This window comes from Naegleria gruberi, assembly GCF_000004985.1.
Source record: "Naegleria gruberi genomic scaffold NAEGRscaffold_5, whole genome shotgun sequence".
Classification (NCBI taxonomy): domain Eukaryota; phylum Heterolobosea; class Eutetramitea; order Acrasida; family Naegleriidae; genus Naegleria; species Naegleria gruberi.
Window position 1 is genome coordinate 545,104 of NW_003163322.1, and position 12,431 is coordinate 557,534.

Sequence of the window (12,431 nt, forward strand, 5' to 3'; positions counted from 1 at the left end):
ACATTTACTGCTTTTAATATTTAATGTCTTGGACTGGTTCATCATTTCGGGATGTACTCAAAGAGGAAACACTCTGTGTGTCAGAAATCATGCTGAGTATATTACTGCTGGTAAGTTTGTTCTTATTACTCCTTCCTGCTAGTACTGACAAGTTGGTATTACTCTGGCTGTCTAAAAGTTGTTCTCTCATGAATTTAACTTGTTGAATGAGTTCTGAATTTTCTGAAACCAAATCATCGTATGCTCCTGTTAATATTGAGAGTTTGTCATTATTTTGCATGTCCCTTTTCTGCATTTGCTCCTCCAACCTTAAAATATAATTCTCTGATTGGGTCAGTTCTTTTGAAACAATTTTCCTACTCTTTCTTTCAGATTCCAGTTTTTCCTTTAGTTTTTCATTTTCTACCTTTAATTGTTCAATTATTCCCTTTTGAATTTCTTGTTTAATCCTCATTTCCTTAACAATCCTTGATTCTTTCGGGGTTATGCTTAGAGAAGAAGAATCGAGAAAAGACTTTAAAGAGCTAGTTAAATTTCTTGTCCTTTCAGTTTGGGATCCATCACTTTCAATGGTCAATTTTTGAAGTAAGGAACTAATTTCTGATGTGAGAGATTCTCTTAAGCTCTCTGTTGCTCTTTCATTTTCATACCTATATTTGATTTCTTCTATTTTCTCTCGAAGAGAATAAATTACACTATCCTTTTCACTAGATGTCATATTCAACACGGGGAATTTCTTTGGAGTACTATTCAGTAGGGATTGAGAAAGCTTTACGATGGGTGAGTCTTCAGCGCTTGGAATATCTTTTCGCAAGGTACTATTAACACTTGACAATTCTTCATCAGAAAGATGTTTAGAGAGAGACCGTCTTCCTTTCTTTACGTATGGTCTTTGACTTCTAGTGAGGAATTTCTCCAACTCTTCAACTTGTGTTACAAATTGCTCTTCCAAATCGTTCTTTTCCTTAGTGACATCGTCGAGAGCATATTTCAACACTCTGTTTGCCTCAATCATTGAATAGAGATCATTATCGGTCTCTAACCCATCATCGTCAGGAATTGGGGTAATGTCAATATTGTGTACAGAATCTATGAGAAGAGATGAATTTCTTGAAGAAGAATTTACACTTTTGCTCTAGGAATTAGAATTTGTAAATCGTCATCTGCTTGCACTTCCTGATCAATTGAATCATCCAAATTGTACACTAATTTTTGAATAGGTTGAGGTGAAGAAGGGTCTTCAGTATTAAAATCCAATTGACTTGCACCATTCGGAGAATCACTAAGGCCAGTCGAAATTGAACTAATTTCCGAATTTTCCTCATCCTCTGTATCAGTCATTTTGTATTTATCTGTTGCATATATTCTTCTTGAAAGTGGTTTTTGAGGAGAGGAAGTTTTTGAGGATTTCTTAATGGCTGATTGAAACATTCTCTCAACTTTTAATCGTTGGGCTTTTTGAATATCAAAATTTTCGGAAATGGCATTACAATATTCGGATGATGTATTATTGTTCAAAATATAATTATTATTATTATTCGATCGAGATGGGATGGGTTGGAAGTATTATCTTGTTGATGGTAGGGTAATTCTCTGGAGTAGGAAAACTTTCTAGGAGCATTGCTTCGAATTGGATTGCTGGATGGATGATGGTAATTGATAATATTTTCCTGATATTGTTGAAGATTTTGTTCGGAAAGAGTTGGATAATGGCTTGATGAATTTAAGGATGAAGAAGAGGAATTGGCAAAGGATGAATTTCTCGATATGACTGCAATGGAAGTACTAGATGATGAGAGCGAGGGCCTTCTTCCCCGAGAGGAGGTGGATTTCATTGGGGAATTTGAGGCTGCTACAATAATGGCAGCACTTCTCATTCCCAGCTCATCGAGGTAATTGCCCTCTCCAATCAATGATGATGATGAAGATGAGGAAAGCAATGATGAGGTCGGTAGACTCATTTCTTTGAGAAGAATTTAGGTATTTTCTGAAGGAGAAAAAATGTAAATGGATTTTGGCGCCAAAATTATCAGTTCAACATTAAGAAATAATGTCATTTGAAGTGTAAAGCATGTTTCATAGAATATGCAAATAAAAGAAAGAAATATATATTTACTATTTCTTTCTGAGAGTGAGTCCAGTGAGTTTGGACAGAGTGAAAAATACTAATGTGTGTAAAGTCACCAGATAAAAGAAGAGGAATAAACGACCAAGTTTGTGGGATAGCATTAAACCACTACATCTATAAATAAGCTTCTCAGCTGCATTCATATTGTTTAGTCTGTCTTCTCTTTCCTTCTTGTGGAATCTCTTGAAAGGATCTAATTCTTGTTCATAGAGCTTTTCGTACTTGTTTTGAATTGGTTCATATTCCATATTTGATTCAGGATTTGGTTTGTTTCTACTTGTTGATGTATTATTACCAAATGATTGTAAATATTTAGTCTTTTCATACAGCTTCAAATTCTCCTTTCTGAGTTTTCCAACCTCATTTTCAACTTGTTCCATTTGCTGTTTCAATTGGGCATATTGCTCCTCCATGACATTATTCTTGTCTCTGAAACGGTTACGTTGCTCTGTAAGAATTGATATGAGGGATTGAGCATCAGTGGATTCTTCATTCTTTGGTGATTTCATTAAATTGTCCACATTGGATTCCAATCTCTCAATCATGGATGCTTGTTCCTTTGTTTTGGCTGAAAGTTGAGTGAGTTCTGTGTTGAGCGTTTCGATTTTTTCTTCCTTTTCTCTATTGTTTTGATTGGATTTGGTCAAATCATTTTCCAATTTCATAACCTTTTCCTTCAATAATTGCTCAACAGTCTTCTCTTGCAAGTTATTGTCATAGCCAAATTCCAATTGTTGAAGTGTGTCAATTCGTTCTCTAAGTTTGGACATTTCCTCTCTGGATGGTCTTTGATTCAATTCATGTTGAGTATTCAACAAGAGTTGATGTTGTTGGTGGATTTGATCTTGTAGTTGTTGGATATTTTCCATTTTTTCTCTATTTTCCTGTTTAAGGTCATTAATCTTTGTCAGATATTCAGTTTTCATTTCATTAATCATTAATTCCTCATCTACTCGTCCTTCAGAATTTTCAACAACAGATTTGGCTTGAGATTTCAATTCTAAAATTTCATTTTCATACTTTAACACTTGCTCATGATGCATATCGGATTGATACTGTTTTGATGCTTCAATTTCTTCAATCTTAGTCTTTAGTTCATAATTTACATTTTGAGTCTCATTGTACAAGTTTGATAAACGGTCATTTTCATTTTTCAACTCCTTGAGTTCACTTTGCATTATCAGCTCACGATCTTTGAATTTTTGAATCATTAACTCGTGCTCTTTGGATAATTCATTTTGATTCTTGTACTTTAAAATTTCTTCCTCTAGCTTTCTAATTGTAACTTCTTGATTTTTCAAATGAGTAAATTCATGTTCATATTCAGTCAATTGTTTTTTCAATTCCTTGATTGTATTTTCATATTCTTCCTGGCTAGCCTGTTGTTGTGACATTTGTTGATATTTACAAATAATGTGATATGGATCAGGGGCTTCTCTTATTGGCTGATACAATTCCAAGAATAATTTTTCAGCATTCATTCCTCTGTTTGTCAGAGAATCAATCTCATCTTGATACGATTTGAGCAGTTTTGAGAATGAATTTAATTTTTCATCATTATTCAACTTTTTAAAATTCTTTGTAAGAGTTGCCAAGTTTTTTCTACTATTAGCTGTTTGTTCTCTAACCTTTACAATATTTAATCCTTGTTCATCAAAAAAGTCTCTCTTTTTATCTAATTCAATAGTTTTCCACAATTCTTTACATTTTTGTAAATCATTTAAATACATCATTGTTACTGATGAGGTGGGAATTATCGGATCGTTATTAGAACCACCCGATGATGATGAAGGGACTGTTGGTTGCAACGACATTTTTTTTATGTGATGATGTCATTCGATTTTGTCAGTGGGCAATTTTAGATAGGTTTCTTTAGTTTATTTGATTAATATAAAATTGAAATTAGCAAATAATTTAACTTACGGATTATCATTATGATTTGTTCTATGATGGATTGAACATGTATTTAATGAAAACTAGTTGTTATATATTATTAAAATTTTAAAACTAAAAAAAATGGTAAGTTTTATTGGAGGGATGTGCTAATAATATTCTCATCAATTTAAAAATTAGTCATCATCGGATCAAGCCAATCAATTGGAATTATTGAAGAATAAATTTGTTGGAGTTGGACATGCTGATATCACAAAATTTGAATGGGCTGTAAATCAACATAGAGATAGTTATGCATCATATGTATCACATTACCCAATGTTATCATATTTTGCCATGATTGAAAATGAATCCGTTCATAGAGAAAGATATCAATTTATTGAACGAATGATTAAACCTTGTGGAAATAAGCCAACTAAGCAATAATTTATTTTAACAACCAATACAGTAATACAAACGAAACAACTTGTAATGCAAGTTCAACCTTATACTTTCCAATAAAATTTAAAATATATCTAGTAAGTGAGGTTAGACCTCCACTGTTGCTACTTCTGGATTGTGATTCAATTGATGGTTTTTGATTATTCTGAGTTACAGAAGTGTTAGATTGGGTGGCTGGTATTGATTCCTTATGTGTCACTTGTTTTGTTGATGGTGGCAGAGCAGAATATCCTCCGTCATCATAATCCTCGTCTTGTGGCTCTGCAAAATATGCACCTCCAGATTGTTTGAATTTACTATTTCTATACATGTAGGAGAGCTTGTTAAAATTATTTTGATGCTCAGTAATGGCTTGTGCTTCTTTCATTTGTGATTCCTCTCGTTCCAAATAATCTTCCAATGTATGTCTTTCTTGTTGAGGAAGTGTTTTCATTGATTCATTTCCGAGTAATTCTTTTGCCTTGTCAAATAATTGAAGTTTAATGCAAAATTGAATGTAGAGAGTTAAAGTTTTTTGAGATAAACTTGTTGGAGGAATTTCAAATAATTTATGTACTGATTCATATTCTTGTATTTCATAATAACATTGAATGAGTGTTGAAATAATAAATTCTTGAAGTTGCGAATTTCTAATATTTAAAGTAATATTGTCAATACTTGTTCCGTATTGTTTTCCTATACATCCAATACATTCTTTAAATTGTTTTAATTTGAAATGTTTTTTAATTGTTGTGATGGTCCACAAATCTACCTTTCCAACCTCCGATAATAATGATGCACCTGATGATGAAGAGCTACTACTTGTTGATGTACGGAGCATTTTTAATAATAATGATTTATTATTGAAATTACTTTTTGCGCCTTAAATTTAAAAAAGTGAACGTTAATCAGTACTGGTTATTTGAAAACTCTCATAAGGAATCATCTTTAAAAAAAATGGAACAACCTTACCCTTACTCCCATTTTTCAACCACCAACAATTATAACCAAAGGAATAATATGTGGATGAAGGAATCAGAAGACCCTGCCTATGTATATAATTATAGTGCCACAGACGATGATATGTCATCCTCATACGAATATTCTTCAAATTGGAGCCAAAGTGCCTCGAACTATTCAGCAAATACAGCAACTACCCAATCTTCTCTCACTTCAAAAGAATCCGAGCAGGTTGATCAATTCTTATCATCACTCTATGGATCCGATTATGAAAATATTATTAGTGATGACTCGAGTTGGAATTCAAGGCAAACGTCTGACCAATTTAAAAACGTGGCCAATATGTCGTTAGCAGAGCTTAATGATGCCCTAAACATCATGTTGCCTTATGAATCACCAAACAAAACTACTTCATCAGAGAATAGTAGTGGCAAAATTTCTTCTTCCCATTCACCAACTTTGAAACCTTCAACCAGAAAGACTTCAAATAATTCAATCTTTCATGCCCTCTATGAGAATAGTAATGACTGTTTTAGTGGAGCAAAATCTTGTATTGATCTCTCGTCGACGAGTGGCAGTAACAAGGAGAATACCTATGCAACTAGCCCTTTGTCCAGTAACAGATCATCTCTATGTTTATCGCCATGTTCTACCAGTAGCTCTCTAACAAAGGTTAGAGAATTCAATCTCCAAACCGAGAAGAGATCCAGAATTATTAATAATGATATTGTGAAAAAAGAGGAGAAAGAATGTACTTTTCGACCAAAAATCAATTCAACCTCGTCAAGCATTGTACAGTGTGACAAGTTTCACGACAGATTAGTAAAATGGCAAGAGAAAAAACGAAAAGAAACTGAGAGAAAGAGAGAGGAATTACTTCAGGAAGAAAATACTCAATGTACATTTAAACCAAAAGTATTTTCAGTATCCTCAAATACAGAATCAGATGCGTGTATCAAGCTATTCAACAGTGCAACAAAGTTGGTCGAGAAAAAGAAGCACAATATTAAAAAGTTGGAACAAGAAGAAATGAAAGAATGTTCCTTCAAGCCATCCATATCAGGAGATCCTTCAGTACAATCAAGGTATTTGGATCAATCAAAGAAATCAACATCTACTGTGGAGGATGAAGAATGTACCTTCCAGCCAAACATTAGAAAGTCCATTGGAGGACAAAACTCTTCCTATCTTAAGAGTAATCCCTTTGAAAGATTGAGTAAGGTAAATAGATCTAGAATGGAATTTGATGAAAAAGATTCATTGTTGGATGAATTGACTGATTTGGAATCAGTCGATTCATCAAATCAATCAAGTTGGCAGTCTTCTAGACCAAGTTCTGCACCATCCTCAAGGGGAGGAAGAGCTTACCAGGCATCTGTTGAGGAAACTAGTAGAAAAACCTTTAAGGATTTCATAGACAGGCAACAAAACACAATGAAAAGGAAGGAGCAAAAGATAAATTTCATTAAGAGCAATATGGAACACTCACACAAGCCTTCAATCAACAAAACTAGTATTGATTTGGCGAAAAATAGAAGTAAGACACCTTTTGAAGAACGGGTAAAGAATGAAATTAACAGAAAGAAACTAAATGAAAGGCAACAATCCGCACTTGCTGAGAAAAATTGTACATTCCAGCCCCAAATTAACAAAACCTCAAAACAGCTACCCTCGAGAGGGGTGGAAGAGTTGAGTAAGGGAGATTTGAACCTGAAACAAAAGAAAATAGAACAAACAAAGAAGGTTCTTGAGAGAAGTGAGTTTAAAGACGTAACATTCAAACCAAAAACCAACAATGGTACTAAAGCCAAGTCAATTCTCAAATTATCGACTGAACCAGAAACCTATATTGAAAGAATTACTCAATATAAGGAACGAAATGAATACAAGAAGAAAATGATGCTGCTTTCAAAGGAACAAAAAGAGCTCGAAGAGTGTACCTTCAAGCCACAAATTCACGATGCACCAGTTTATGTTAAAGAGATTGCTAAATCGATGGCATTTGCAAGACAATTAGAGAATCAAGAAATACAAATTAAATGGCGTTAGTTTATTTTCTTCTGTTTTATTTGCTTAATTAACATATTGTTTATGAACAAAACGGTTTTCTAATTGGAAAATGAGGGAATTTTTGGCGCCAATTTTGTTTCCCGCCTTTCAAATCACATCAAAATCTTAATAAAACAATTTAAAAAAAATGGAACCAATTGATGACTCTGATCTCGAAAATGCTATGCAGGATACTAACTCTACAAATCTCTCCACTCTAGAGAAAAAGTTAAAGGAGAAGAATCAGCAGCTGAAAAAGGTTTGTATTATCTTGTTGTCTACGAATGTCAACACAACATAGCTATCAAAAGCTTTCTATGCTCTCCAACAAGAGAAGAGAGACTTGGAAGAGTATTGTATTGTGTTGGAATCGGAAAATATGGAATTTAAAAAAGTTAGGGAACAAATGGATTTCCTCAAAAGCAAAGACGAAGACATTGCTAGACAACATCAAAAGCTTTTAGAAAATGAGGAAAGACACATTCAAAAATTGGAAAGAGATATTGAAAAGTATAAAGACGAGAAGAAGAAACTTCAATCAAAGATCAAGGATTACTTTCTTCCTGAAATCAAAAAATTGCAAATGCTTAGTTCAAAACTGGAAAAGAGTAACATTATGCAAAAAAATCAAATCAAGGAATTTAAACGAGAAGTCCAAGAAAAGAATCAAAGGATTAATGAAATGATTGAAGAAAATAGAAGGGATGAATCTCTTCAGAATATCAAGTTTCTTAGAGATCAAAATTCGACACTTCAAGCAGATCTTAAAGTACTGAAACAAAAACTTGTCACAAAGAACGCATTATGTGAAGATCAGTATGTTGAGCTTCAAGATCTGAGAGCAAAAGTCGAGGATTTGGATAACAAGCTAGCAAGGAAAACAAATTGGAATCAACAGACTCAATTATTTTACACAGAAAAGAAAGAGCACATAGATGTATTAAAGAGGGAAAAGATGGCACTCACACGACAACTTAAAAAAGAAGGTAAAAAAGCAACGAAACGAGAAGAAATTATTACAGACCTACTGGAAAGAAATGCTAAACTGAGAGAGGCCCTTATATGTACGAGTGTTCCTCCAGCCACAGTAGTTGACCATGTTGTCGAAAAATCATTCTATGACAATGTTTCGAATCAACTTAAACTTATACAGCAACAGTTAGATATGGACGTGGTTGGTGATCCGTAAGTACTATTAGTTTTATAAGATTATTAATTATCAAAATAATCATTTGTTTAAAAACAGAGAGCACATTGAAACCAACAGACTTGAAAAGGTAGTTCAAGAAATTCCAATCACATTCCCAACATCCCCACCAAGATTTGATGATAACAAAGAATTAACAAAAGAACTGAAAAATGAAAGTGCAAGACTTCTCACAAAATCAGTGTTTTTAACGAACGAATTTAAGGAAGTCAACATTTAATGAAACTTGTAAATATATAAATTATAACTTATTTATTGAGCATTTCTTTCAAAGCATTCTTTTGTTCAGTGGTTAACATCTTTTCCAAGTGAGGTAATACTTGTTGATTGACTTGGCATAATTCCTTCATCACTTGAGGAAGTATCTCAATAAGATTTACATTATTAATTGGATCTTTTGATGACAAGACATCGTCAAAGTACTCCTCTTCATCATCGTCAAAGTCATCATCAACAAGTTGATGTAAATAATCATCCTCAACATTAGAATCTGTACCCATAGGCTCACCACCATACAAGACACTTTCAGCAGAATATTCCTTCTTCTTGTCGTTTTCATTTTCCTTTGCTCTCACAAAAGCATCAACCAAAAGAACAAATGCATGAAGAACAAATGGCATTTGTCTTTCCTTTGTCTTTGACTTGGATCTAGTTCTGTATTTTCCTGATGATTCCTTTTCAATTTCTACGGATACAGTAACTGTTCCCAAACGTTCATCTCCAGTTTGGAGCAATTTAGCCAAAGCTGTTGCTGTAACCTTTAACTTGTAAGCTCCAAAGAAAAATTGTTGATTCTTGGACCACTTATTCAAAAGACAAACTAGCCCATTAGAATCTCCAACCTTGATTGATTCCAAAAGGTTGAACATTTGCACAACATCTTGATGATGGAAAAGCTTGGCAAACACAAAAACTATTGATTGAATGAAGATTAATTCTTCTGAGACATTCAATTTAACAATGCAAGCAGATAGAATTTTTCCAATAATTTCCATGTTAAGTGCAGTACCAAGCTTGGTAAAAATTTCAGTAATTAATTCGCCAACACCAAAAGCAGCTGATTCACTGAAATTTGGTTGCAACAATCTGTAAATATATTCCAATAAGAAGTGGAATGAAGAAACTTGGTGGTTTTGACTTGTAAATCTGTGTTGAACTAGAATTTCCTCACTCACATGAACAATGGATCTCAGGCATTCATTGATTTTTTGGATCCATGAAGGATCTTCATTGGAAAATCCAAGAGACATCAAACTAGGGAAGAGAGAATTCAAAATTGTAATAGAATCTTCCTTCTTTGCACGAACAATAATGGTATTAGACAAGTTGAGCAAATTCTCTACGAAATCTGATTTGGTGGCAGTTCCACTACTTGTGAAAATTTGAGCAATTCGTGGAATGACATTGTTAACGAGTTGAGCCTCAGTTTCTGGGATTTGTGCAAGCTTGTCGAATACATTAATAATATCACTTGAAATAGCATGATCATTAGAAAACTTGTCCAATTGATTCAACATAATTGAAATAACATTGGCGCTTTGAGGAACCACAACATGAGGTAAGAACTGCAATATTTAGAAATTTAGAATCACTCACACACATATAACAACTTACATTTACAAAAACAGCAATGCTTTCCAATGGAATGTACATGGTTTCATCTGTTAAATCATCAACCAATTTACACATACAAAAGAGAATGTTTTGTAAAATCTCATCCTTTCCTTGTCCAAATGATGAGATGAGAGGTTCCAAAATTGGTGAATGTAAACAGAAAATTCTTGCAACTGCTTGACAAGAGTATAATCTCAATGGAAGTGGTTGTTGCTCGTTAAGGTGATTTACATAAATAATAAATAATTGCTTGATCAGTTCAAGACTATTGATCTTGTATAGTTTGGTATTACTGATTTGTCCTAAGAAGAAGCTTGAACATTGGATGGCTCTCGATTTCAAAAATTGCAAGCTTTCTGTGTTGACTTTCAAGTCATTTTGAACAAGTTGATTCATAAGAGATGGCAGATCGAAAATCTTTGGATAATCTTCAATACTATCTCTGAATCCTGTAAAACTGGAAATACACATCAAGCAGGCTTCTCTGAGTTTCCACCAAGTACATGAATTAGAATTTTGAATATATAAATTTTGTGATTCTTGCATTCTCTTGTGATATGCTTCAAGTAAACTTTCAACTGCTAAATTATCATAAGTATCATGGAAATCTTCAATCAATTTAGCACAAGCAATTCTAATACTATAGCTGGAATATTGATTGTCTTCCTCAGAGACAAATTGTTCTGGTTCAGTTTCCCAAAGTTCTGTCATACTTTCTGGTAATTGAGAGTAACCAATTAATAAATAAATTAATTGAACCAAATTTGCCTTGCTAGAAGATAGCAATGTTGAAAGCTTTGGATTTAAAACAATTGTCGCCAAAAGTTCAATTTGTTGACAAATTACTGTTGTAAAGTTAACATTTTCACCTTCACTATCATATCTAGCTGCAATTTCTTTTGTTGGAATACCACTTTCAGATGGCGAAAGAACAGCATGTTTAAAGTAAGTTTCATATTCCTTTTCCAAAGAGATACAAGTTGATTGTAAAACAACAATGATTGCTTGTTGTAATGTTTTTCCAAACTCTTTGATAAGTGTATTCATCATCTTGACACATTCCATCTTGAATGAGCAATCAGATTCAACATTTGGAATCGGTTTGCAAATTTCTCCTAACACTATATTCATAGTTGGCTCCAAAGCAGTAGCCAATAATTTCTTTGATTCTTCAATGAGACGATCATCAATAACTCTTTCTCCCTCCTCTGGAGCTTCTTCATAAACTCCATCATCCCCATAATCATCCACATACTCATCATCTTCATCAGTTACATCCCCTGATACCATAGCAATTAAAGAAAACATTTCTGAACAAACAGTAAGAGCTTTAGCTCTAATAATATCAGGTAATTGAGCATTTTCAGCAATTTTCAACATGTAAGGTACTAAAACTGGAAAAACGAAAATGGTATGCTTATCAGAGAAGTGTTGAGCAACAAGTGACAAACACTTGAGAGCACCCAATGATTGAGCAAAATTTTGTTGATTTGTTAAACCATTTTCATAAATATTAATTAAAATTTGAATCAAATCATTCCATTCCTCAGGAAATTCATGTTCAGCTGCCTCTGATATACTCATACCAAAAGCTGTATTAATTTTTGAAAGGAAAGCAGGAGGTGTATCAACTTCAAAATCACCAACCATTAAACCCAAAGGAAGAAGATCCTTGAATTGTTTTTTCAAATCTGCTGATGTAATAGTATTCCAATGTGTTTTAATATAACCCTTCAATAAAACTGCTGATAATTGTCTAACAGCAGGATTTAAAATAACATTCTTAAGTTGTGATTCTTGTTGAATAATTTGATGAAGAGGAAAGTGAATAGAACAATTAAACATGTTATTATCCGAAACACAAAATCTATTTCGGAATGGAATATAATCATAAAGTGATACATGTAAAAGTAAAATTCCATAATATGAACATCGTGATGGAAATGATAATAATTCATTTTGTGCTCCATTAATTTCCTGTGGTGATACCATCACACCACCTCCAATCTTGTATAAACATTGAGCAAGAATAGAAAACTCGCGTTGGAGTTCTTCCATTGTGAGAGGTACAAATGAGCTGAAGGGTGGTACTACCGATGCATGTGATGATGAGGCGTGAAGCGGCGAACCAACAACTTTTGGCATCATTTTTTTTCAACT

The 12,431-nt window shown here is 33.4% G+C and overlaps 7 protein-coding genes across 7 annotated transcripts; 2 read left to right on the forward strand and 5 right to left on the reverse strand.

The window, feature by feature from the left end:
* Positions 1-13: 13 nt before the first annotated feature.
* NAEGRDRAFT_63021 (uncharacterized protein) lies at positions 14-1,341 on the reverse strand (the record flags this gene model as incomplete). Its single annotated transcript, XM_002681768.1, has 2 exons — positions 14-998; positions 1,127-1,341. The coding sequence occupies 2 exons, from the start codon at positions 1,339-1,341 to the stop codon at positions 14-16; spliced, it is 1,200 nt and encodes a 399-aa protein (XP_002681814.1).
* Positions 1,342-1,514: 173 nt separating this feature from the next.
* NAEGRDRAFT_63022 (uncharacterized protein) lies at positions 1,515-1,961 on the reverse strand (the record flags this gene model as incomplete). The annotated part of the gene is made up of 1 exon (XM_002681769.1): positions 1,515-1,961. The coding sequence occupies one exon, from the start codon at positions 1,959-1,961 to the stop codon at positions 1,515-1,517; it is 447 nt and encodes a 148-aa protein (XP_002681815.1).
* Positions 1,962-2,115: 154 nt separating this feature from the next.
* NAEGRDRAFT_30519 (uncharacterized protein) lies at positions 2,116-3,858 on the reverse strand (the record flags this gene model as incomplete). The annotated part of the gene is made up of 1 exon (XM_002681770.1): positions 2,116-3,858. One exon carries the CDS (start codon positions 3,856-3,858, stop codon positions 2,116-2,118), a length of 1,743 nt encoding a protein of 580 aa, XP_002681816.1.
* A 361-nt stretch (positions 3,859-4,219) lies between these two features.
* On the forward strand, positions 4,220-4,447 carry NAEGRDRAFT_30585 (uncharacterized protein; the record flags this gene model as incomplete). Its single annotated transcript, XM_002681607.1, has 1 exon — positions 4,220-4,447. A coding segment is annotated over one exon (228 nt), but the record flags the coding sequence as incomplete, so codon positions are not given.
* A 1-nt stretch (position 4,448) lies between these two features.
* On the reverse strand, positions 4,449-5,282 carry NAEGRDRAFT_63024 (uncharacterized protein; the record flags this gene model as incomplete). The annotated part of the gene is made up of 1 exon (XM_002681771.1): positions 4,449-5,282. The coding sequence occupies one exon, from the start codon at positions 5,280-5,282 to the stop codon at positions 4,449-4,451; it is 834 nt and encodes a 277-aa protein (XP_002681817.1).
* A 179-nt stretch (positions 5,283-5,461) lies between these two features.
* On the forward strand, positions 5,462-7,450 carry NAEGRDRAFT_46181 (uncharacterized protein; the record flags this gene model as incomplete). Its single annotated transcript, XM_002681608.1, has 1 exon — positions 5,462-7,450. One exon carries the CDS (start codon positions 5,462-5,464, stop codon positions 7,448-7,450), a length of 1,989 nt encoding a protein of 662 aa, XP_002681654.1.
* Positions 7,451-8,905: 1,455 nt separating this feature from the next.
* NAEGRDRAFT_46183 (importin-9) lies at positions 8,906-12,329 on the reverse strand (the record flags this gene model as incomplete). The annotated part of the gene is made up of 2 exons (XM_002681772.1): positions 8,906-10,222; positions 10,272-12,329. 2 exons carry the CDS (start codon positions 12,327-12,329, stop codon positions 8,906-8,908), a joined length of 3,375 nt encoding a protein of 1,124 aa, XP_002681818.1.
* Between the last annotated feature and the right edge of the window lie 102 nt (positions 12,330-12,431).